This window comes from Callorhinchus milii, unplaced genomic scaffold (assembly GCF_018977255.1).
Source record: "Callorhinchus milii isolate IMCB2004 unplaced genomic scaffold, IMCB_Cmil_1.0 Scaffold4, whole genome shotgun sequence".
Classification (NCBI taxonomy): domain Eukaryota; kingdom Metazoa; phylum Chordata; class Chondrichthyes; order Chimaeriformes; family Callorhinchidae; genus Callorhinchus; species Callorhinchus milii.
Genome location: NW_024704745.1, coordinates 75991661 through 76018315, shown reverse-complemented (window position 1 = coordinate 76018315; position 26655 = coordinate 75991661). Strand labels below are relative to the sequence as shown.

General features: G+C 45.1%; 1 protein-coding gene across 2 annotated transcripts in view; it reads left to right on the top strand.

Moving 5' to 3' along the window:
- The window catches only part of ucp2 (uncoupling protein 2), a 31287-nt gene extending 5731 nt beyond the window's left edge, over positions 1-25556 (top strand). The window contains exons 2-9 of one of the 2 annotated variants that reach the window (XM_042334199.1): positions 4151-4317; positions 5589-5762; positions 17534-17762; positions 18434-18641; positions 19803-20000; positions 21019-21120; positions 22269-22449; positions 24709-25556. In XM_042334199.1, the coding sequence (XP_042190133.1) occupies positions 17637-17762; positions 18434-18641; positions 19803-20000; positions 21019-21120; positions 22269-22449; positions 24709-24808 (915 nt within the window). In that variant the 5' untranslated portion in view covers positions 4151-4317; positions 5589-5762; positions 17534-17636 and the 3' untranslated portion in view covers positions 24809-25556. Of the gene's footprint in view, positions 1-3988; positions 4318-5588; positions 5763-17533; positions 17763-18433; positions 18642-19802; positions 20001-21018; positions 21121-22268; positions 22450-24708 lie in introns of those variants that run through there. The other variant, XM_007891177.2, reaches the window with a different exon arrangement.
- The last annotated feature ends 1099 nt before the right edge of the window (positions 25557-26655 follow it).

Here is a 26655-nt window from a genome sequence, read left to right as displayed (position 1 = left end):
TCCAAAAACCCAAAATAATAATAAATTGATCATTTTCAATCTACGACTGTTTGTGGGACATTGCTGTGCGCAATTTGCTGCCGCGTTCGCCCACAAATATACAGTCAATTCACTTTATAGTGTTTTCTGTGAAGCGCTTTGGGACGTCCTCCTGACGTGAAAAACGCTATATCAAATGCAAGGATTATTATTATTATTATTGGACTTCCTCTCCCTCTGGCCCTCCACCTGCAGTGATCCTGATGCAGCCATCAAGCCGTTGAATGACTGCCTCTTCACAACCTTCAATTCCCAGGCTCCCCTGAAATCCAGGGCTGTTTCCAAACCCTCCCTCTCCCGTTGGTACAACAGTCATCTCCACTCACTCAAAACGCAAACCCAGACGCTCGAGCACAGATGGCAGAAATATGGCCTCACGATTCACCGCCATCTGTGGCTTGAGCTCCTCCGCACCTACCGACTCTCCCTTTCACAGCGCAAAGACATTCTAGACTTCTTCGCCTCAAAGATTGAAAACATACACTTGGCTGCAACCATCCTCCCCGCCCATATCCCCTTCCACCCCACTCAGACCATCCACACCGCCTTCTCCATCCGCCATGGCTCCTGCCACTCCTCCTTCCATTCACGCCTTTGCCCCCATTTCTCCCTCCTTACTCTCAACCACAGTCACCCGGATGAAGTTCACCACCTGCTGCCTCGAACCTCTCCCCACCCAGCTGTTGATCATTCAACTCCTCCTCTCCCCCTTGGCTGGCCGATACGGTCAACCTTCCTCTCTCCTCAGGCTCTGTTCCATTCCCCCTGTTCCATTCCCCCTGAAATCCGCTGTCATCACACCCCTCCTCAAAAACCCACCCTCGATCCCTCTAATCTCTCACATTACCGTCCCATTTCGAACCTACCCTTCCTTGCCGAAGTCCTGGAACGCATTGGTGCAGGTCAACTTCGGTCACACCTCTCCCTCCGCTTCCTCCTCGAGCCCCTGCAGTCTGGTTTTCACATTGACTGCCCACAGCACAGAGACAGCACTTGTCAAAGTCACAAAGTCACATCTTCTCTCTCTGTGACCAGGGCTCCCTCTGCCTCCTCGTCCTCCTGGATCTCTCTGCCACGTTCGACACATTTGACCACACCTCTTCCATCCTCTTCCTCCGCCTCTCCTCCCTCATCCACCTTAGTGGGACCACACTCGCAAGGTTCGAGTCCTATTTAACCAACTGCCTCCATTTCATCTTGGCAAATGGTTTCTCCTCCCATCCTCGCCCGGTCACCTGTGGGATGCCCCAGGGCTCCATCCCTGGCCTCTCCTTTTTCTTATCTATATGCTCCCTCTGGGCGATGTCATCCACAGACATGGGGTAAACTTCCACATGGATGACACACAAATCGACTTTGCCTCCTCCAGTACCAACTCTAGGGCCGCCGATATTCTATCAGCTTGTCTGACAGACATCAGGACCTGGATGAGCGCAAAATTTCTGCTGCTGACTGTGAACAAGATGGAAACCATACTCCTTGGCTTCCATCAACATCTTCACGCCTGCGGATCTGAACTCCTCAACCTCCCTGGGCTCTCCCTCACGCTCACCGAATCAATGCAATTTAGGGGTCCGGTTTGAACACCAGCTGTCCTTCCGCCTCAATATCTTGTCCCTGACCAGGGCTGCCTTCTTCCACCTCCACCAAATTGTCCACCTCTGACTGTACCTTACCCCAAATGCAGCCGAAATCCTCGTGCATGCGTTTGTCACCTCCCATCTGGATTACTCAAACGCACTCCTCGCCGGTCTCCCCAGCTCCACTATTCAAAGGATCAGCTCATTCAGATTCTGCCGCCCACATACTGACCCGAACTAAACTCCGTGCCCACATCTCACCAGTTCTGGCCCAGTCTCCACTGGCTCCCCATCACCGAACTGATCAATTTCAAGATCCTCACTATCGTGTTCAAATCCCTTCACTCCCTGGCACCTCCCTCCCTCTCCAACCTCCTCACTCCCCAATCCACCACCTGGCACCTCTGCTCAACTGGCACCAGCCTCCTACTCGTGCCTCGCTCCCTATGCCCCACCATCGGAGGTCGCTCTTTCAGCCAATACACCCCGAAACTACGCCCTAGAACACTCTCTCTTCGCCTTGCCCCTTCTTTCCCCTTTTTCAAGTCCCACCTGAAAACCTTCTTCTTTGACTGTGCTTATGGCCACCTCATCCCCACTCCCCCCCCGACTCAGCGTCAGGCTTCGCCACTGTTAAGCGCTCTGAAAGTCATGGGTTCAAGCACCATGTTGGGCCTTGGAACTCATATAGTCTAGGCTGACACTCCAATGCAGTGCTGGAGGGTGCTCCATTGTTGAAGGTGCCGTCCTTCAGATGAGACATTAACACGAGGCCCCATCTGCCTGTTCAAGTAGATGTTAAAGATCCCATTCCACAATTTGAAACGAGAAAGGAATTTCTCCCGGTGTCCTGGACAATTCTCATCTTCCCATCTCCACCCACTCTTGCCCTCCACTCCTCTTCACTCCAACCCCCAGCTCGGGCACAAGCACTTCAATGTCCAATGTCTTGGGATGTCCTCCTGACATGAAAGGTGCTATATAAATGCAATTTATTTTTGTTCATATAGCGCTTTATCACATTGTTAAGACTCAGGACAGGCTCCGTGACCCCATCGCTCCCACCCTCGCCCAACTCCACTGGCTCCCCATCCCCAGAGGATCGAGTTCAAGATCCTCGTCCGCACCTTTAAGGCAATCCATGGCCTTGCCCCCTCCTACCTCTCTGATCTGCTGACTCCCTACCAACCTGCCCATTCCCTCCATTCAGCGGGCTCCGGCCTGCTCCATGTCTCCCGCCCGACCCGCCCCACCATTGGTGGCCGGGCTTTCAGCCTCTCTGCCCACACAATGTAATTTTGTTGTTGTTGTCAAAGCGCTTCAAAGGATTTACTGTAAGGTGTAGACCTGTGTATTTGGTGGGCGAACGCAGCAGCCAATTTACATACAGCAATGCCCCACAAACAGTCATAAAGTGAGTGACCAATTTTGTTTGGAGGATTGTTGGCCAGGGCACCAGGAGAAACTCCCTTCTATTTTCTAATAGTGCCATGGGATCTTTAACATCCACCTGTACAGGTAGATGGGACCTCAGAGCCGGCTGAGCGGAGGGAGCGGGCGGGTTGGTAGGGGGTTGGTTAGAAGGTCACAGAGGTAGGGTGGGGCGAGGCCATGGAGGGCTTTGTAGGTGAGGACCAGGATCTTGAACTGGATCCTCTGAAGGACAGGGAGCCAATGAAGTCGGGCGAGAATGGGGGAGATGGGGTCACGGAGCTTCGTGCAGGAGAGGACACGGGCTGCGGAGTTCTGGATTATCTGCAGCTGTGGAGGGAGGAGTTGGGAAGGCTGACACGCAGGGCGTTTGCATAGTCGAGCCTGGAGGTGATGAAGGCATGAAGGAGTTTCAGCGGCCTGAGGGGTGAGGTAGTGGCGGAGTCGGGCGATGTTACGGAGGTGAGCCACAACCTTCTGGCTCAGAGGCTCAGAGAGTAATATCACTACCCAAGATGACCGGTGTGGTTGTGTGTGTATGGGGAGAAACAACCCATTGCGGTTAGTTAATGGGCAGTGGATATTAGTCAAAGCATGTGCTGGGGGTCCAAAAAAAGCTGTGTGGGGTATTTAAATAATAAAAGTGTCCCTATATCCAGAGAGGAGAGAAGGCGTCTTACATTTTAGTGTAATTTTAGTAACCAGGAAGTGAGATTTTTTAAAAAAAACACACAACAATAACAGTGACGAGTTTACTTTGCAATAGATGGGTGATGACACATCTGCAGGCAAATTTTTTTTTTTTTTTGCGTGGGGGATGAGTGGGAGGGAGGATGAGAGAGGAGCAGGGGAGAGAGGAGATGGGCAAAGAATGGGAGACAAAGAGAAAACTGTAGCTCAGTTGAAGTGAGGGTGGTGGGGGGAGAGAGAGTGGTGGGTGGGTGGGCTCACAGCAGAGCAAGGGGAGACAGACAGGGGGAGAGAGATCCTTTTGTGGCTTGGATGAGGGTGTGTTTGGCTGTGAGATGCAATGAGATCAGTGGCTGCCTCTTGTTAAGCATTGCTGAAGCACCTCCTCTCAGCTGGTTCTCTGTTTAAAGGGCTTGGAACCAGAGCCAAGAGCTTCCACACACACACACACACACATCCAGAGGACAAGGCACAGAGCAAACCAGCTCCACACAAGATACCCTAGGCTTCAATCCTGAAGCCACTTGGAATCAAAAGACCTACACTTCATTGGAACAAGCTTTCACTTTCCTGCCAGGTAAGATTTCTTGATTTTTTTTTATTTTAAGAAAAAAAAGTCACAATTTTATATTTTAATGTAGTTTTTTTTTGTGTGGGTAGTTGAAGAAAAGGGCTGGTTTGTTGGTTGTGTTTCTGATGTGGTGCGCTTAACAGCTGAGAGCGACTTGAATGCGCTCTTTTGTTCCAAAGTGTTTCTTAAAATGTTATTTTTTTTTAACCAGAACAATAGAACTTTAAAAGAATTGCGTTTTCACAGTTAAACCAAAAAAAAAACAACCCTCTTTGCTTCCGCGTGGATTTTAAATCAGGTTTAAACATTTAGTTTTGAGCGAGTTTTTTAAAATGTATTTTTGTTAAGACTTTACTGGGGTGAAATTCCACCTGGGTCTTTTAAGAGTGCGAAATGTCGCAAATTTAAATTAACTTTGAAAAACTTTTTTGTGTACCCCTTAACAAGAATTTACAGAAAACCCACTTCAAATATTGAAGCCACATTTAAAAACTTGCCCATGTCTTTGATAATAATAATAATAATAGTCCTTGTGTTTGATTATAGCAGTGCCTTATCATGTCTTCGAGATGTCTTAAAATGCTTCACAGACTATATATACCTTAAAGTGAATTGACTGTGTATTTTGTAGGCGAAACACGGTGCTCAGAAAGCTAAACAAAATGAAATCAATCCAGACTTGGGTTGAATTTCTCCCTATACATGAGTTTTTTATAAAGTAACATTTAGACTCTGACTACTGTGTTGAGTGGATTAACCCAGAGTAATAAAAATAATCCTTAAATTTGATATAGCAGCGCCTTATCACGTCTTCGAGACGTCTCAAAGCACTTCACAGAATACACTGTAAAGTGTAGCGACTATGTTGTGTGGGCGAAATGCAGCAGCCATTCGCACACAGCAGTATTCCACAAACAGTTGTGGATTGAATGACAACACCAACAACAACTTGGATTTATTTAGCGCCCTCCATGCCAGACTGCGTCTCAGAGCCCTTTACAGTAACGGATCCCGTGGCCGAGCCAGGGGGAGGGGGAGGAAAGCGACCAAAGGCGCGGTCGAAAGGAAAGGTCTTCAGAAGGGATCTGAAAGTAGGAAGAGAGGGGACGAGGCGAAGGGAATCCCAGAGCGTCGGGGCATAGTGGCTGAAGGCACGGCCACCGAGGGTGGAGCAGAGGACTCGGAGGACAAGGAGAGGAGGCCAGACAACAATATAATTATTAATATATTGTAATATTTAGATTAACCTGTTTGTTTCTTGCCTTTTTTGCTTCAAGGAGTTGTATTATGATCATACAGCGTTTCATTTCTGGATTTTCTATGGAACAACCGGAGACCCAAATCATAGTTAAAAAGAGCTTCAACGAACGGGATATTTTTTGGGAATCCTGATCGTCTGCCCTGCAACTCCCCCACCCACCCCGACCCCATCCTGAACCACTTGACAAAAGGTAAGGATGCTTTCTTGTTTTACAATAAACCTTGCATTTGGTATAGCACCTCATCACGTCGTTGAGTTGTCTCAAAGTGCTGAGCAGAATATTTGTGGTAAAGTGGATGGATTGTGTATTTGTGGGTGAAACATGGTAGTCTGCGCCCAGCAGTGTCCCACAAAGAGTTGTGGATTGAGTGACCAATTTCTTTTTGTGTGAGGGATGATTACCCCTAGAAAGCAATCTGCCAATCAACTAACTACTGGGGTCCTACTTACTGCTAGATATACAAAGGCGTGTGGACTAAGGAAACTTGTCTAAGGTTTTGCCCTGCTGAGAATTGAACCCAGGTCCTCTCGTTTGCGAAGCGATCACACTTACCACTAGACTATAGAACTCTTGATTTCTTTTTCCAGAGAATGAAATTAAATACTCTTTTAAATAATTAGGTGTTAGCCTGATTCAGGTGGTCGCTTCTGAGTCAGAAGGTTGTGGGTTCAAACCCGACATTGGGGCTTTGAGCTCACTGTCGAGGCTGACGTTAGATTACAGTGCTGGGGGGAAAGCTGCATTATCAGAGACGCAGTCCTTCTATGGTTCCATCTGCTTGTTATAATGGACGTTAAAGGAGTCCTGCCACTACGGAAGAAGAGAAGGGAAATTCTCCTGGTTGTAAGATGTTTGGATGGAGACAACCTATAAGGTGGTGTAATAATTCAAAGTTTATTAAATAATACAGGCAGCCAGATAGTCGGACAAACTAGCCTGGCTTATCATTCTAACTGAGACCATAGATACAGTAAAATTGATATTACCCGATCCCACTGGGAAGAAGTGTTGACTCTCTACGTTGACTCCCAATTATTCCAAAGTTACCTCTCTTATGTGTTTCTAACTCCACCTCTGCTTGTCACAGAGAATGAAGCCCCCACCCTTCGCAAGCTGCTAGCGACCTTGAGTAGGCTCTTTTCCCAACTGAAAAGAACTGTTAGGGAGAAAGAGAGATGGCCAACTTTTGGTTTTGGCAGCCTTCTCCGGCCTGCATGTTTCTCATCCTTGAGATAAGCAGGTTCTGAGGGAGCCTCTAAACTTTTCTTTTGGTCTTTTGTTTCCACATCTGTGCTCAGTATCTGATTAATTATCTCAGAGGAGTGAATATCTTCCCAAGAAAAATGTGAAATGTAATCAGACCTCAGTTGGGTCAAGCCAATATATCTTTACCTTCACTAATGCTAATTGGCACATGTACCCAGGAACCAAACGATGGAAAGTTACCCAGAACCTGATCTCAGCCGGGGTCAAGCCAATATATCTTTTCCTTTGCTAACACTAATTACCACAACCCTCTCCGGGGCCCTAAGCTGGTCATTAAAACAAACAGCCATAGTAATTAAGAAATGCGACACTAAAAATATTATAAGTGTTTAGCTACATTCTAAAAAGTATATAAAGTCTAATTAAAAGCCTTAAAAACAGTAAACATCACAAATATAATCTTACACGATGTCCTGGCCAACATTCCCAGGATTAAAAAAAAGGTCAATCACATTGTTGCTGTTTGTCGGACATTGCTGCGCACAAATTGCCTGCTGAATTGCCTACAAAATACACGGTCACTACTCAATGAGAATAAATCCTGTGAAGCTCTTTGAGTCATTCCTTCTGACATCCTTGTATGAAAATGCAAGGATTCATTTATCTTTTTAAACAGCACAGTGTGTGGGTTTGCTTCTGTTCCAGCCTGCTCACTTTCCTGAAGGAGGCAGATTCTTTTTCTCCTCTCGTGGGGGTACAGATGCCCACTCTTGTCAATCATTGGGCCCAAATGGGCATTGTTCACGTGTGGGATTTGATTAGTGAGTGAGACTTTTTTACGTCAGCCACATGTCTGACACATGTAGAAACTCATCACTATGCTTAAGAGTATGCAAACCCAACAGAGTTCCACATGTCTATGCCATGTAATAGAAATCTATCTGAATTGGAGTTTTTTTTGGGGGGGGAAATGGAAAATACAACCAAACTCATCCTGTCCCCCTGACACTTGGCACATCCACCTAACAAAAGGTGCAGTTCACTTTCTCCCACACCGAGCTCGGCACACCGCTCACTCCCATCCTCCCCAGGTTACAATAGCTCCCAATATCCTGATGGTTTGACATTAAGATATTTGTGCAACCTGAATCCTTTCACGTTCTTGCCTCCTCCTCGATCTCCCCAACTCTGCCCTCCTGCGAGTGCTCTCTGATCCCAGCCTGATGCCATTTTCCCCTCCTGCTACACAATTAATGGCCAACGTTCAGCTGACCACAACACTCAGTGGCCGGGCCTCTGGAATTTCCCTGCAAAACCCCTTGACGTTGCTTCATCCAATCTCCCTGCCCTCAAAGCCCTCCTAAAAACAGACAAAAGTTTTCTATACATATGGCCTCTTTTTGGCCAACATCCCTAACTCTCCCTTTAATTCATAATTTTTTTTAGGCATATTTTTACATGAAAGATACTGTGTAAGTGGGAATCGTGTTCATGGCCTACAGTCTAGCTAGTTTAATCCCAACCCATGTTTCATGATAGAAAAAATAATTCTTGCATTTTGAGAGCCTGTAATAGCGAATCATCTCAAAGAGAATCTCCATCAGGTGTAGTGACTGTATTTTTAAATAAAGGCAGCTGCAAAGCAAATGACGAACGCTTACCTGGGGTATTGTTGGTAAGGGCATTGGGGGAAGCTCACTTCTCATTTTGAGTAGTGCCATGGGATCTTTGATGTCCGCATGAACTAACGTCTCATCTGAAGGTTGACACTTCCGACAATGCAATGTTTCCATGCCCCACCTAATGATGTGGAAGTCAACTATTTTGTAGCTTAGGAAGTTGTCTAGTCAGCACAGGAAGTCTGGTGCGAGCCGCTGGTAAGCGAGGTAGTGCTGGGTTGGACAGGTGCTGGAATGGTCGTTGCCCTGTAATATTGAAAGTGCTCCACCATCACTGGTCAGGCCTTCAGCCATTCTGCCCCCACTCTTTGGAACTCCATCCTGGAGTCCCTTCATCTTGTCCCCTCCCCTCCCTTGCCTCTTTCAAGGCCTGTTTCAAGACCTTCCTCTTTGACCACGCCTTCGTTCACCTTCCCTCCTCCACCCCTCTTGACTCTGGCCACCAGCTCTACTGCAAACCTTTCACTGTCCAGTGCTTTGGGAAGTCCTCCTGATGTGAAAGGCGCTATATAAATGCAAAGTGTGGTTGTCGGTGTTGTTGTTGGTTACCTTCGTACTTAATGTATTTGTACCTAAGTGGTGAAGGAGTGTTTGTTTCAGTATAAAGTATCCCGCTCCCACCTTGCAGGAGATATTTAATAATAATCAGTTACGTTCTGATTGCTGTGGTGACTTGACAGTCTATGCTCACACCTGATACTAGTACGCTGTGCTACATAAACAGAGGACGTGTTCTCTTCAGCTGTCTGCTCTGAATCCATGCTTCAGGCTGGTCTGCCCCTTATTAGGCAATGCCTGACCTAGGAATATACTGCTAATTTTTTGGAAGAGCTGGAATTCCTGTCTGTACATAACACCCAGCAGGTTCCAAGGCTGTATTTGAAGCGTTGCATTAATGTGAGCTGGTGCCAGCCCCTCGCTTCTGTCCTTCAGCTTGTTTCAACTGAACCCGGCTTGTCTTCTATCCCTTTTCAACTCTGCTGGGAATTGGGCCAAAAGGAACAAGACACAATGTTAAGTTCTGTTGAAACGCACAAGGTGGGCGGGGGAGGACTGGCAATGGTTTGCTGCTCAGAACCTCATCCGCTGCCCTTTAAAGTTCAATATACGCTGATCACTATTTTGTATCTAAGCCCCTTTGTGATTAACTTTCTGACAAGCGAGAAACAGTCTACGTATAATTCTAATACAACAATAACAACTCTGATTTATATAGCGCCCTCCACGCGGACGGTGTCTCAGAGCGCTTCACAGTAACGGATCCCGGGGCCGAGCCGGGGGGAGGGTTGGGGGGGGGGGAAAGGTGACCAAAGGCGCAGTCGAAAAGAAAGGTCTTCAGCAGAGACCTGAAAAAAGGAAGGGAGGGAGCGAGGCGAAAGGAGTTCCAGAGCCTCGGGGCATAGTGGCTGAAGGCACGGCTGCCGAGGGTGGAGCGGAGGACTTGGGACGAGGAGGAGGCCAGACCCGGAGGAACGAAAGCAATGGGTACTGTGCTGAGGATTGAGGAGGTCAGAGAGGTCGGGGGGTGCAGAGGAGTGCAAGGACTTGAATACGAGGGTGAGGATCTTGAAATCGATCCTCTCTGGGACAGGCAGTGAGTGCAGTCTGGCCAGGACTGGGGTGAGCGGGGAGCGGAGTTTGGTGCAGGTGAGAATGCGGGCGGCAGAGTTCTGAATAAGTTGGATTTTATGGATGGTAGTGGATGGGAGACCGGCGAGGAGGGCGTTGGAGAACTCCAGCCGAGAGGTGAGAAACGCATGGACCAGGGTTTCAGCGGCTTTTGGGGAGAAGTATTGGTGGAGACGGACAATGTGTCGGAGGTGGAAGAAAGCGGTGCTGGTGAGGGACTGGATGTGGGGGAGGAAGGATAATTGGGGGTCGAACCTGACACCTAGGTTGCGTACGGGTTTGGAGAGTTTTAGGGGGAGGTCGGGTAGGTGGAGGAGGTGAGAGCCATGAGATTTTAGACATTGACGAGTGCCAGGAGGACAAGGAGGCAGAGGGAGCCCTGGTCACAGATAGAGAGGATGTCGTTTGTGACTTTCACAAGCGCAGTCTCTGTACTGTGGGCGGAAACCGGACTGGAGGGGTTCGAAGAGGGAGTGGGAGGAGAGGTGTGCGCGGAGTTGGTTGGCAGCAATGCGTTCTAGAACTTTTGAGCGGATGGGTAAGTTAGAAATAGGACGGTAGTGGCTGGGGTTTGAGGGATGCAGGGAGGGTTTTTTCAGGAGGGGGTAATGACAGCAGCTTTGAGGGAGGCAGGGACTGATCCGGAGGAGAGGGACTGGTTGATGACGTCAGCCAGTAGTGGGCAGAGGAGGGGGAGCTGTGTGACCAGTAAGTTAGTGGGGAGGGGGTCGAGGCAGTAGGTGGTGGGTTTCATGGAGGTGATGGTGGGTGAGAGGGAGGAAGGAGAGATGGAGAGGAAGGAATGTAGAATGGGGGTGGTGGTAGGAGCAGATGATGAGGAAGGTGAGGGGGGCAGAGAGGGCGAGGTGGTGGGTGACGAGGGGCAGGTGGATGAGGCCGATGGCGGATGTTAAGTATTTTAGATGAAAAGAAGTCCATGACCTCCTCGCACTTGGCATTTGATACGAAGATTGAGGAGGCCTGAGGGGGTCATGGAGGAGGTAGTGGGTGGTGGGGAAAAAAGGATTTTGGGGTTGTGTTTAGCCTCCAAGATGACGTTGGAGTAATAGGCCATTTTTGTGCGTGTCAAAGAACGGCGGTGGCTGTGGAGATGCTCGAGCCACAGTTGGCGGTGGACTGTAAGGCCAGTTTTCCGCCATCTGCGCTCGAGCAGCCGGGTTTGGGTTTTTTGGCGGCGGAGATGGTTGTTGTACCAGGGGGATCGGGTGGGTTTGGAGATGGTCCTGGATTTTAGGGGGACGAGGGAGTTGAAGGTGGAGAAGAGGTTATCATGGAGCAAGTAATAATACTTGCACCAAGATAAGAGTGCCTTATCAAGTCGTTGAGATGTCTCAAAGAGCTTCGAAACCTTTATCAAACACTGGTTAGGCCTCAGCTGGAGACTGTGTTCAGTTCTGGGCCCCACACTTTAGGAAGGATGTCAAGGCATTGGAGAGGGTGCAAAGGAGATTTACCAGAATGGTACCAGGAATTAGGGGCTTCACTTATCAGGAGAGGCGAGAGAGGCGAGGATTATTCTCCTTGGAGCGGAGAAGATTAAGAGGAGACTTAATAGAAGTTTTTAAAATTATGAGGGGATTGATAGGGTGAACAAGGAGAAATATTCCACTGGTGGGTGGGTCAGTAACCCGAGGACACCGATTTAAAATAGTTGTTAAAAGAAATGAAGGGGAGGTGAGGAGAATTCTTTTTTCACACAGTGAGTTGTTCGGATCTGGAATGCATTGCCTGAAAGGGCGGTGAAAGCCGATTTGATACCAACTTTTAAGAGAGAAGTAGATAATTATTTGGGGAGGACAAGTTTGCAGGGCTGTGGGGAGAGAGCAAGGGAGTGGGATTGATTTGGATAGCTCTTTTCAAAGAGCCGGCACAGACACGATGGGCCGAATGGCCTCCTTCTGTGCTGTACAATTCTATGATTCACAAGATATACTGCAAAGTGGATCGACTGTGATTTTTGTGGGTGTAATGTGGCAGCCAGTTGCGCACAGCAATGTCCCGCAAACAGTCGTGGAGTTTACTTTGAACTATTTCAGAATTTTAAACGTCTCTACCAGGTTCCCTCTCAATCGTCTCCCCTGCACCTGGACCTGTCTTGGTAAACTGCTCTGCGACACTATCCAATGTGTGAAGGGTTATGTAAATGCCGGCAGCTGCTGCTGCGAAAAAGCTCTTACTCTTTTCTGATAGTCCCTTAACTCTATTAGGGATAATTCCAACTCCTGATCACGCCCCGTCTCCCCCACCCCCACTGCTGGGAAACTTCTGGCTATCAAACTTACAAAGTCCCTGTGTTGACTGGTGGGAAGTGTGAATGTGAGCTGTCCCACGGCTCTAACATGTTGTAGAAGATATAATGCAAAGCTCAGCGATAGCGAAGGCTTGTTTTTCAGAGGATACAATTGCAACTGTGTGGCGTTTCTGTTCTGTTTTTTTGTGTGTGGATGACAGGACAAAGGGGGAAGGAAGAGCTCTATTTGATTAACGTATTGGTTTCAGGGCAGAGTGGCTGCCATGCTGTTTGCATTTTGGTCCTAGCAACAGGATAAACCAATGGTGTTCTAGCCTGTCTCTTTCTCTTTTTTTTCCCCTTCCCCCTCCCCACCCCACGTTCCCTCCCTCCCCACCCCACGTTCCCTCCCCCACCACAAAGGACCTTCAGATACGAGGTGATACGGCATTTCAGAGCTGGTGTCAAATGACCTCAACATCCACATCAGCAAGCGTTCATTAAACAATACTTGCACTTAGATAGCACCCTTTAGCAAGTGTAATTCCTGACTGCACAGGTTCTCGACACTAGATTACCAATACAAGGATTAATATTATTATTAATGTGTAATTGAATGAGTGACAAAGTCATGAGTTGATCCAAGTCCTGGAACAATGCAGGATGTATGTGGGTTTGGCAATTGCTTTCTATCAGACCTTTCACCAGATGTTCTGCTCAGTGATCTGAAACTTTCATTTCAATGCTGGACACCTGTGTTATTGGCCCGGGCCCAAGGGCAGGCTGTCTGATGGTTAGTTACTGACTGATTCATTGTTTACTGGAGCAGTAAGTTAACGACTTTTCTGAATAAACTGTCTGTTTGCAAAATGGGCACCATATACAATAAGCCCCCGACTTACTCCCATGTCTCTAGAATTTGTACCTTTGTACCGACAAAATACAGTCAATCCATTTTACGATATATTCTATGAATCGCTTTGAGACATCTCAACAACGTGATAAGGCGCTGTATCAATGCAAGGATTATTATTATTAGCTGGACCAGGTCTGAAACCAAAAACTGTTTAAAAAAAATTTCTGCATGTCCACGACGAGCTGGTATTGGCATTGTAATCACACTTCCAGAAATTCATTAGTCCAGCTAGCCAGACTGTGTCATGGAGTGAGTGACCAAGATGAGGGACCTTTAATGCCCACCTGAACAGGATGTTGAGACCTTGGTTTAACATCAACAACAACAACAAGATTTCATTTATAGAGAGCCTTTCACGTCGGGAGGACGTCCCAAGGCGCTGGACAGTTGGGTCAGACCTGAGCAAGGGGGAAATGGTCAGGGTGAGGGGAGGGAAGGGAGGGAACGAGGAGGGGGTAGAGAGTCGAGAGGGGAGCTGAAGGCAAGGTCTTGAGACCGGCCTTGAAGGAGGAAAGGGAGGAAGCAAGGCGAAGGCACTGGGGAATGGAGTCCTATCCTATCCGCAGGTCATCACCTCCCTCAACACAGTCCCTCCCACCCACCCCCAATACTGTGCTGAAGAGTTGACCTTATTTTATGTTGGTGTTTTATTTTATGGTGATTCATAAATTTTGTTGTACAGCTACACTCAATTTTGCCAGCATTGCATTGCCATATGCAGATGGTCACATTTGTATACACTTCTTCTGTATAAAAGAACAAAGTGGTATTTAAAGGAGAGGACCAGCAAGACTGGTTAGTCATAGAAAGCTTCTCCAACCCTGTACATTTCTACGTTCCATTCATTCCAGTGTCTAGCGCTCTGGGACGCTACCCTGCATATTGAGTACTATGTAAATGTAAATTGTTGTTGTAGTTTAATTGGTAAAACTCTCACCTCCGAGTCAGATGATTGGGGGACCATAGTCTAGACTGATACTCTAATGCAGTTCCAGGGTGCGCTGCATTGTCAGAGGTGCTGTCCTTCAGATTAGGCATCAAACTGACAAACTGCTTGTCCATAGCAATATTCAAAAAGAGAAGTGACTTGACCAAATATAAAATGAATCGTGACTTTATGGCTGTTTGTGTATGGCCACTACACTTCACATTTAAACCTGTAAAGCGCTTTGAGATGTTTCGAAGATGTGATGAGCCGTTATATCAAATGCAAGAATTATTGTCTTTGGCTTGTGCTGACTTGGCTGATCTAAGGCATGATGTTGGGTGCGGTCAGTCCTACAGTTGGTTCCAGTATCCGAGGTTGGGAAGAGGAAATTTAGCCTGGGATCAGGACTTTCTGATGAAAGGTGTGTGTGGGTGGATGTTTGTGTGACAGCCGAGTGAGGACAGGATTTGATTGTCAGTTGATGAGTCTCACAAACAAATACTCTGAGAGTCAAAGAGAAACACTACCCTTCGGATGAGTCATTAAACCGAGGTCCTGTCTGGATGTTAAAAGATTCATTGATGCAATTCAAAAAGAGAAAAGTTTCTCCTGATGTCCTGATAAACAAAGATAATTTGGTGATTCATTTCATGGCTGCTTAATAGTACAGTAGAAGGGAAATAATTAATCACCTTCAGGAATGGAGAATAGTGGAGATTTCTTTGTCTTGAGTATCTTGAGTACAAAGGAATCCCAAATCGAAGGGTGATTTGCTGCAATTCTAGTATCAATACTTACAGCAGCCTATGACATTGAGTCATCTCAGTGTTTCACACAATGAGTTACCATATGAAGTGTAAAGACTGTTTTGGAGGAAAATGTGGAAGTGTCTAAAAATAGCAAAGCGATGATTTGATCCCATTTTTTGGTGAAGCCAGATGACGGTGGAAAATGAGTCAGGATACACGTTTTATAACAGCAATACTTTTTAAGTAGCATTCTCCTCTTAAAAAATGCAATGGTGAACTGTTTTTCTGGAGGGAGCTGTGGGTATTTAATATTTATAACGTCCCTTGGTTGGTAGTTGAACACGGAAGTCAATAAAACTGAAGCCTGCTGTTAAAAAAACACAATGTTCAAGTGGGACATGTCACGCAGGGCTGAGGATACATTTCCTCTTTGTGAAGCTGTGGTTTTGTCTGCATTGCATTTTAGTAGCTAAGCACGAGATTAGTGCCTCAGCAGTCCGCGCCCAGCCACCACCCCCCCCACCCAACCCCCACACCCACAATTTGTTGTGTACTTTTTTTAAAAAAAGAACATAAATAGCTCAGTCAATCTGATTTTCATTATTTTAAGTATTTGATCCCGTGGTTGGGTTGGAACTTGACAAAGAAGACTGAGAAAGACGAGGAGAGGAGAGATGTTAAGAACGTGCAATTGCATTGAACCCCTTAATTAGAATTATATCATTAACTAATTAAAATAAGATTCAGTATTATCATCTAGTAAAATGTAGAGGCCGCAAAACTGAACCTTTGCAGGGGCTCCAGACCTTGGGTTTAGTTGACTCATCGACAATAGCTAAGGTACACCAGAGCACTGGTTCAGTAAGTAAAGGTCCATTTCAGGATACACTACAGAGTATTTCTTTACACAGAGGGTAATTTAGCGAACAGACAGATTATCAGGAACGGTACTAAAGATCTGTTTTCAGTTAAGAAACAGCGTGTTGCTATATTGGGAGGTTAGTGGGGCGGGTGCTCTGAAAGGTTGAATCAAATGGACTAAAGAGACCTCTTCATCTGAGTGTATCTTCTGACTTAAAAGACAACTTGGAAAATTTCTGATCAAATAAAACATGTGACCATGTCAGAAACAAATAACAGAATGAACATAAAGAGACGTTTGAAACAAACTCCCTTTTCACATTTTGTGTAGCACTTTTCACATGAAAGAAACTTCTTTCTTTTTAATTAGTTAACGATATCATTATACTTAAGGGGTTTAATTAGGTGTCAGCCTGTCTCTGGGTCAGAAGATTGCGAGTTCAAGCCTCAGATCTTTGAACTTGCATAGTCAAGACTGACACTCCAATACAGTGCTGGAGGGGGTTGGTGGATTGTCGAAGATAATAATAATAATAATAATCCTTGCATTTGATATAGCTCTTTTCACGTCTTCTAGACGTCTCAAAGCGCTTCACAGAATATGTTGTAAAGTGAATTGACTGTATATTTGTGGGCGAAACGCAGCAGCCAATTGCGCACAGCAATGTCCCACAAACAGTTGTGGTTTGAAAATGACCAATTTGTTATTGTTTTGGAAAGATTATTAGGCGTGTGGAGTAAGGAAACTTGCCCAAGGTTTTGCTCTGCCTGACATTGAACCCAGGTGTCTTGCTTGCAAGGCGAGTGCTCTAACCACTGAGCTACAGGACTCTATCCTTCATAGAAACAGGAGTAGGCCATTCAGCCCCTCAAGTCTGTTCTGCCATTCTATAAGATCATGGCTGATCTGTACCTCAAATCCAATTACCCACCCTTGACCCGTATCCCATAATACCCTGACCTAACCTATTTATCCACCTCAGTCTTGAAGACGTAAGTGGATCCAACATCCACAGCCTTTTGGGGGAGAGAGTTCCAGATTCTCTCCTCAAAAAGTTCCAAAGAGAGATTTTTCAGATGAGACATTAAACCAAGGTCCCGTCTGCCTATTGAGGTGGACCTTAAAGATCCCCATGGCATTATTCAAAAGAATTGTATATGTACAATGGTTCCATTTGCATATTTTCTCATTATCTGATATAGGGGAGGAAAGGGGAGCAATCCATTCAATGTGCTACTTTCTACTAAAGTAGAATAGTTATTGTACATCCTAATATCCATATCTTGTCTACCACTTTTTGCGAAGATTAAGACTGGTGGTCCTGGATATTTAGTAGCCATGCTATCAAATGGTGGTGTTAAGATGTTCAATTCTGGTATGACCAAAATCTTCAATGAAGACTAAATACTTCAATGTGTGTAGTGTCTTGTTGCATTATGTCTACATCCTACTTCCCCATTGTCTCTACCTCAAATGTACTTCTGATCTACTCTCTAATAGGACAGCAATTGAATAGAACCTGAACTTGCAATGGAATACAAATTTATATTTATCTACTGTAGCTCCTTTCACATCGAGAGGATGTCCCAAAGCGTTTAGATATTTGCCCATGTGAAGGTTTAAAATAGTTCTTTCCTCTCCGTTATGTTTATTGTCAAGTTGCTTGTTGTCTAATCGCTCTAATGTTGTTGGGGGAAGGGGGAGGTGAAAGCTGTACCTAACCTTCTGTTTGTTTCACAGGCTCGGGCAGAGAGCATTTGTCTTGTTCATCACTATATTGCTCCACTGCAAGAATCAGCAGGCTTTTCCCATCACTAATCACTGACCATTACTGAGCTGAAAAATGGTTGGATTCAAGCCCACAGATGTTCCTCCGACAGCTGCAGTGAAGTTCATTGGCGCTGGCACAGCTGCTTGCATCGCTGACCTGTTCACCTTCCCTCTGGACACCGCTAAAGTCAGATTACAGGTGAGATCCTAACTGTGATTTGGTGCCAATCCAGGTCATGGCTGATTTGAGCCAGAATAAATGCCACTTCCTGTTGCATGTGGTCCTTGGTGCAGTGAAGCGTTTGGAGTTGATTCCAAATCATTAACATTTTATCAGTTAATTTATGAACCAGTTAACTTTACCAATCTCCATGGTCTTACTCCTCCCTAACTCTGCCTCCTATTAAAACTTCACCAACCTTCCTCTTCAAATGTCATCTTCCCTCCTCCACCCCTCTCTGGTCCCAACCCGCAGCTCGGTTGCAAATCCCTCATTGTCCAGCTCCTTGGGATGTCCTCCCAACATGAAAGGCGCTGTATAAATGCAAGTTGTTACTATTGTTTAGGAAACGCAGTTTGCCTTTCTTCTCGGTGTTTAGCTTGGGTTAACTTTGGTGGTGGTAAGGAATCAAAGTGGACAGTGACGCGAATGACAAATAATAAAATCCGATGCTCATTAAAACCTTTACTTACCATATTTCTGTGTATGTAATTTCTTTACAAATAGCGATTTGCACGTCCTCAGCTGGAGTTGCCCTGTGATGACCAGACCTGGATCGGTGGTGCCTAAATATTAGACTAGTCCACATGTGAGTTGGGTTCAGCCCAAATCACCCAAACGTCAGTTCATCTGATTTTTGTCCTGCACAGATTCAAGGAGAATCAAAATCTGCTGCAGATGTCACCACCTTGAAGTATAGAGGAGTCTTTGGCACCATGGCCACAATGGTCAAGAACGAGGGGCCAAGAAGTCTCTACCGTGGCCTGGTGGCTGGTCTGCAGCGTCAGATGAGCTTTGCCTCTGTGCGCATTGGGCTTTATGATTCTGTCAAGCAAGTCTACACCAAGGGATCTGACCGTAAGTAAAGGGTCATGCATTGGCTCTGCATTTGATCAGTGGTCCAGGAATGCACCACTGTCTCCCAGCCTCCCATTGATCTATCTACATGGGGTTATGCATTAGCTTAGCTGTTGATGTAGAGAGGGTACATGGCAAGTTCACATTGCTACATAGCTAAAGAGCTGGGGAAGTCATATTAAATTTTCGGGCTCCACTGAAGGAAGGCTAGAAAAGCCCTTTGCACAAACAGATCAGGGCACAACTTGGAAAGTAAAATGAACTGAAGGGGAACAAAAGTGTTTTTACACAAAGGGGTGGTTGGAACATAGAATTTTCTGCCATGATCTTGTAGAGGAAAAAAGAAATTAGAAAGAGGCTTGAATCTTAAAGGTTATGGGGAACCAAAGGGGAGAGTGGATTAGATTTGTTGCAGAAAACAACTATAACTTGCATTTATACAATGCCCCTCATGCAGAGTAATGTCCCAGAGGGTTTGGTAGTGGCAGAGCACGATGCTGAGCTGGGGGGAGATGTCTGTAGACATGGTCGAAGAGGAAGGTCTAGTTGGAGTTATCTTGCAGCTCAGCAGTTGATGTAGAGAGGGTAGATGGCAAGTTCACATTGCTACAAAGATAAAGAGCAGCGAGTTGATATTAAGCACTCTGAGACACTATCCTGTGTGGAGGACACTATATAAGTTGCAAGTAGTTGTTAAACACCTCTGTTTACCTAGCAGTAAGTCTGAACTCGGATGTGATAATCCATCCTGGAGTTCCTGTAGCTTAGTGGTTAGAGCACTTGCCTCACAAGCGAGAGGACGTGGGTTTGAATCCTGGGCAGGACGTAACATTAGGCAAGTTTTTTTTTTAAACTCCATACGCCTCTGTTAGTTAACAATAAGTAAGATACTGGTTGTTTGCCGATTGGCAGATCGCTTTTCCGGGGATAATAATCCCTTTTAAAAAAAATAAACAAAATAACCATTTTGTCACGAACGGGACATTGCTGTGTGCAATTGGCAGCTCCATTTCATCCACAAAATACAGTCAATTCACTTTGCAATATATTCTGTGAGACGTCTCGAAGATGTGATAAGGTGCTAAATCAAATGGAAGGATTATTGTTATCCATACGTGCTCATGTTGGGATAACTAACTGGTTGATCGTTTGCCCTTTTAGATGCTGGTGTTGGCAGCCGCCTACTGGCTGGATGCACCACCGGAGCCATGGCTGTGGCCTTTGCTCAACCCACGGATGTGGTAAAAGTAAGGTTTCAAGCACAAACCAGCAAATCTGGTCCCAGCAGAAGATATAATGGCACTATGGAAGCCTACAAGACCATTGCTAAGGAAGAGGGTGTTCGAGGGCTTTGGAAAGGTTTGTAATTGAAATTTTTTCATAGAATCTTACAGCACAGAAGGAGGCCATTCGGCCCGTTGTCCCTATGCCAGTTCTTTGAAAGAGCTATCCAATTAGTCTCGCTGCCCTTTTACCCCATAGCCTTGCAATTTTTCCTTTTTGAGTACCTATCCAATTCCCTTTTGAAAGCTACTATAAAATCTGCTTCCACATCCTTTCAGGTCATAACAATTCTCTGCATTTTTTTTAAAAACAGTAAATTCTCATCTCCCCTCTGGTTGTCAATTATTTTAAACTGTGCTCTGGTTACGGACCCACCTGCCAGTGGAAACGGTTTCTCCTAATTACCCTATCAAAACCCATCATAATTTTGAACACCTCTATTAAATCTCCCATTAACCTTCTCTACTCTAAGGAGAACAATCCCAGCTTCTCTAGTCTCTCCACGTAACTGAAGTCCCTCAACCCTGGTAATTTTTTTTTCCTCAATTTTCTTTGCACTAGCATAATGCCTCTCCTGGACCCCAGCCTCCTCTTGCTGTGGTGCAGTTCTACAGGCTCTGGTTGGTCCTCTGTTACACTGCCCAAGTGGCTGTTGTTCACGTGTGAACCTTTGCAGTGAGTGGCGGCTGCCCACACGACTGTAGAAGGCATCATAGCTGAGCCTGACCTCTCCCCACTCAGCTACCACATGTGCACAACCAGTAGTTGGACTTGTAAAAGAACCAGGATCAGGAACCCTGACTGTTTGTCGGCTCCCTGATCCTGGGAAGACCAGGGCTAATTATCCTCCCCTTGTGGCTGAGACCAGGATTCAAATCGGAGAATTCTTGGTCTGTAAATGTTTCAGTATGTTTCTAAAATCTGTTTCTTTCCACTGCGCCTTCAGGAGCTATACGTTGCAGCACTACTCTTCACTAATCTAGAATGATGTTTCTTTTGGAGAAGAATTCGAAATATTTAGCATTTTAAATGATTACCTTTGATGCTGTTGTGATTCATAATCTCAACCTCTAACTCCAAACTTTGCTGACAGGTACTTTTCCAAATATTGCCCGTAACTCCATCGTGAACTGCACGGAGCTCGTAACTTACGATCTGATAAAGGATCAGTTGCTGAAGAATGACTTAATGACTGGTAAGTGCTAATACCAGGGTATAGTACATAGGTCCTATCATCACTGAATAAATAAACCTTTTTACATAAACTGCATTGAATGACCAATTTTATATTGAGGGAGGGATGGAATTGTTAGCCAGGACCCTGGGAGAAAGCCCTTCTCCCTGCTCTGGCCTAAGCTCTCTGGGATGCTACGCCTCGTGAGGGCACTATATAAATGTAAGTTGTTTTTTGTTCTTTCAAATAGTGCCAATGGATCTTTGACATCAGTCTGCATAGGCAGATGGGACCTCGGTTTAATATCTCATCCAAAGCACACTATGTCAATAGTTGTTTATTTACCAGTATCCTCCTGACTTCCTTGCAGGAAGGTGTTGTCGCTTGCTGGAATACAGACACTGGCAGCTACCCAGTTGCTCTATAATGGCCATTCAGCATGATTCATGAGTAACTGCAGCAGTGAACAGTGGCAGGCGGTTGGGACTGGGAATAGATTGCAGCTGAGCCCAATCCTGTTGGCAACAAGCATGCTTTTTTTTTGCAGGGGAGAATAGCAGCAGCTATTAGGAGCTGTAAATGATTCTCTCGCTCTCTCTCCCACATCCTGTGCACTAAAAATCATTTCGGCTTACTCCCACAGACTGACAATTGAAATTTGCAGCCTACCTTCCAGGTCATTAACAGATTATTTCTGTTGACCAACCTCCTGGTCCATGACTAGTTCTGGGAAGACTATTAACATGAGGTACTGAAAAAAGCAAACCAGCTCGCTAAGTTGGTCTGCTGTGAAGAGTCCTGTAGTACATAGGTTAGAACACTTGCCTTGCAAGTGAGAGGACCTGGGGTCGATTCCCAGGTGGGGCAAAATGTCAGGCAAGTTTCCTTATTCCACACGCCTATGTTTTACCTGGAAGTAAGTAGGAACACGGTTGTTAGTCAATTGGCAGATCGCTTTTCCAGTGGTAATAATCCCTTTAAAAATATTAATAATTTGGTCACTAAATCCATGACTGTTTGTGGGACATTTTCTGTGTGCAAATTGGCTGCATTTCATCCACAAAGCATACAGTCAATTCAGTTTACAGTATATTCTGTAAAGCACTTTGACAGGTCTTGAAGATGTGATGAGTTATTTTCAAACTCTCCTCTTTGTTGTCTTCATTCAGATAACCTTCCGTGCCACTTCTCTTCTGCATTTGGTGCTGGATTCTGCACGACTATTATTGCTTCGCCTGTCGATGTAGTGAAGACAAGATACATGAACTCTGCCCCAGGCCAGTACCGCAGTGCCTTAAACTGTGCCTTCACCATGTTCACAAAGGAGGGTCCTACAGCCTTTTACAAAGGGTACGTAAGGGCTGATCATTAACAGTTTAATAACAAAAGTCATAATTGTTCATTCTGTCCCACTTCTTCTGAACCTAAACTATCTCTCTGGCTTATTGGAGACATCCATGGTAATACAAAGTGGAAGCTTTTGGAGGACAAGTGGTCACTAACAAACTATTAATAATAATCCCTCCAAAACCCAAAACAATAATAAATTGGTCATTTTCAATCTACGACTGTTTGTGGGACACTGCTGTGCGCAATTGGCTGCCGCGTTCGCCCACAAATATACAGTCAATTCACTTTACAGTGTGTTCTGTGAAGCGCTTTGGGACGTCCTCCCGACATGAAAAGCGCTATATCAAATGCAAGGATTATTATTATTATATTTCAACTACACTTTTCACCCTAAATTACTAGTACCGTGTAGTCTTGCTAACAACAATTTGCATTTGTATAACACCCTTCATATAACATCTTAGAGCACAAAAAGGACAATAAGTTTAAATTTTATGTGCATATTACTTTTTAATCAGTAGCACTCTGACAGTGCATCACACACCCAACACTGGAATGTCAACCTAGACTATGAATTTAAAGCTCTGATGTCTTAAACCCAGAATCTTCTGACTCTTGTCAGAGTGCTACCATCTGAGCCAGGTTGACACTCAAAATCCCATGTCACTATTTGAGAAGAGTTTCTCCCAGCGTCTTGGCCAACAATCAATCTCCCAGATTAAAATTGGTCATTTCGCTGCTATTTATGGGACACTGCTGGGTGCAAATTAACTGCTGCATTCACCTACAAAACATACAGTCACTACACTTTACAGAATAACTTGTGAAAAGCTGCCCTCTCTATGTGAAAGGCAGTACATCAAATGCTATTATTTATCAGTTGCTGTAGGCCGAATGAATGGTTAAGCCCATTCACATTTTCAAGATGTAGATCGATAGATATTTGTTGGTTAATGGTATTAAGGGATATGGGGCAAGGGTGGGTAACTGGACTTGAGTTACAGATCAGCCATGATCTTATAAAATGGTGGCAGTCTCAAGGGGCTAAAGAGCCTCCTCCTGTTTCTATGTTAATAATAATAATAATCCTTACATTTGATATAGCGCTTTTCACGTCGGGAGGATGTCCCAAAGCGCTTCACAGAACACACTGTAAAGTGAATTGACTGTATATTTGTGGGTGAACGCGGCAGCCAATTGCGCACAGCAATGTCCCACAAACAGTCGTAGATTGAAAATGACCAATTTATTATTGTTTTGGGTTTTGGAGGGATTATTATTAGGCTCTGTGTGGAGTAAGGAAACTTGCCCAAGGTTTTGCCCTGTAACTCATCACCTATGCAGACTGCCAGTTACATTGACTCCACTACAGCTATTCAATATTCCTCCTAACTCTCCACCCCATATGGTTCGACTTGTTTAACATGTGCTCAAATGTATTGAATTGTATAATAGCTTCTTTCTATTTTAAGTGCGCGATATTGCACAACGTCCTGATGTAGGCTGGCAATTTCCATTTACTGGCGTTTTAAAATACCGTGCAGCCCTGCTATAACTAACTACCTGAAGCCCTGCTTCACTAATTTACTTATGATGCAATTTCAGTGTAGATCCCATTTGTTTCAAATGAGGATCACTTGTCATTTTAATGTCTCCACAGCAACACCATTCATAAATCCAATTAATTCAAAACTCCGCCTGCACCAAACTTTGTATCCCCATCATCCAGTAATTGCCGGGCTTCACTGGCTCCCTATTGCAGAAAGGATCAATTTCAAGATCCTCACACTTGCGCATTCATCGCTTTATGCCCTGGCACCTCCCTAACTCTCTGACCTGTTTACACTCCACTACCCACCTCCTTAGCTCAGTTGTCTCCCCTCCACTCCACCATCAGTGGCTGTGCTTTCAGCCACTACGCCCCCAAACTATGGAACTCTCGGACTTGCTTCCTTCTTGCCCAACTTCGAATCCTTCCTCTTCGACCTTTGGTCACCTCCCTCCGGCTCAGTGTCAAGCTCCGCCACTGTTAACCGCTCTGTTGTTGTTGTGTCTAAAGGATGGCACCTCAAGTGATAAAGCGTTCCTCCAGCACTGCGTTGGAGCGTCATCTCAGACTGTGAGCTAAGCGCTCTGGGACACTACCCCCGCATGAAGGGCGCTATACAACTTACAACCTTCCGACTCCTACTGAGCTAGGCACAGAAAACGTCCCATGTATACAGGTTCATTCTCAATACATCTTTCTTCTCATTTCAGGTTCATGCCATCATTTCTACGTCTGGGGTCATGGAATGTGGTGATGTTCGTCACCTATGAACAACTGAAACGAGCTATGATGACAGCCAGATTCTCATAATGAACTCTCCTCTGTGAACATGAATGTTGCTTAGTTTGCCTATTGCATTTGCACAACCTGTATAACAATAGCAAGGCCTTAATTCCCTACCTCTTTCCCAGAAGTTTGCAGTTTGGATATTTGCTCAAAGTAATAGCGTTGAGTAGGTTTCAGAAATCTTAGAAAGAAGCCAGGGTTTCGCAACTTGTGCCATTGTCTGCATTGCATGGTATTTTAACTTCTGGTTTGTTGTATTTGATATATAATTGTTCAATGTATTCCAGCCTGTTTATACTGTATTTTAGTAACCAAACCATTTGATGTGCCTTGAATAGTTATGTTACTTAGGACTGACGTGCATTGTCTCAGCAAATATTTCTTCCTATTTTTCTATGAAATGAAGGTGAATTTCTCTGAATTATAATCTGAACGGGTAAACCAAAATTAGCTGCTTAATACAGAATGGTTAAGGTAATTTTATCACCTATCCAGATTATTATAACGGTACATTGAATCTATTGTAGATGTTTTACTTCTCTGTCCTCCCTCTCCCTGCCCCACTATAAGCTTTTTTTTTAATACAAATCGTTCCTAGGAAAATAAATGTCTTAAATCAATTTGAGCTGAATTTCACTGTGAGGCAAAGTACCATGCAGTCTGGAGTGGCAGTGCTTGACTTTGATAGGTTTTAATAAAACTGTTGATTATTAAAACACTCCATTAGTATCCATGTTGCCTCTGAAATTAATAAACTGGTTCTCATTCTAAAGTGTGGATTTTTTAATATGTTTTTTGGTTTAAACTTTAAATGAACACTTTCGATTTATATACTGAGCAGCTGTTCAATGCGTAATTTCTTTGTCAAGATTTGCTTAACAACAACTACACCCTCAGCCGTTCTGACGAAGGATCGTGGACCTGAAACGTTGACTCACATTCCTTTCTCCATAGATGCTGCCTGACCTGCTGAGTGTTCCCAGCAACTTCTGTTTTTGTAACAACAAATTACATTTGTATGGCATCTTATCACGTTGCGAGGATGTCCCAAGATGCTGAGCAGTCGGGGATTTGGACCCGAGCTGGGGTTTGGGATCAGGAGAGGTGGAGGGTAGGTATAGGAGGTGTGGTTGATGAGGGGGACGTGGAGCAGGCCAGAGCCCACTGAGTGGAGTGAATGGACAGATCGATATGGGTTAGCAGGTCCCAGTGATGGGGTGTGGTGAGGCCATGGAGGGCTTTGAAGGCAGAGACAGGGTTTTTGAACTCCATCCTCTTGAGAATATAGAACCAAACAGGAATATAAATAATAGGATCAGGTTGAAAAGGTAAATCTAGTCATTACTGTATGACTGTTTCCTTTTGAGATTAGGAGCAGGAATCTGGCTCCAAGTACCAACTATGCCTTTCCAAACATTGCTGCAATTCAAGTCTTTCCACTGTGGTTGAGGGCTGCAACTAAGCTTTTTTTAAAATAAATCTTCATGGTTTTGCACAATACATTTGCTATCAAGGTGATACTTGTATTTAGTTGTCTCTATGGTAGGTTTCATGTACAGATGGCCGGTGAGAGAAATTATTTTGCATTTGTTAGATCTATGTGGGTTTTTAATCTTGCATCATTTTTCTTGCTCTTTGATGTTTGTCTTCTGTCGGTGGGTCCCATAAATGCACTCTGGTATCTCTCTCAAGGAGCCATTATTCATGTGCGGACTTGGATTAGACTTGGGAGACTTTGTGTGAGGCATTGTCGAGATGGGCTGAACCCGAGCTTGGCAAGAAATCCACCACTTGTACAGCTCCATGCGGAGTCGCTGGATGCAGTTCTGGAGTGGGAATCTGGCCAATATTTTAATTTGCCAAAAAGCTTA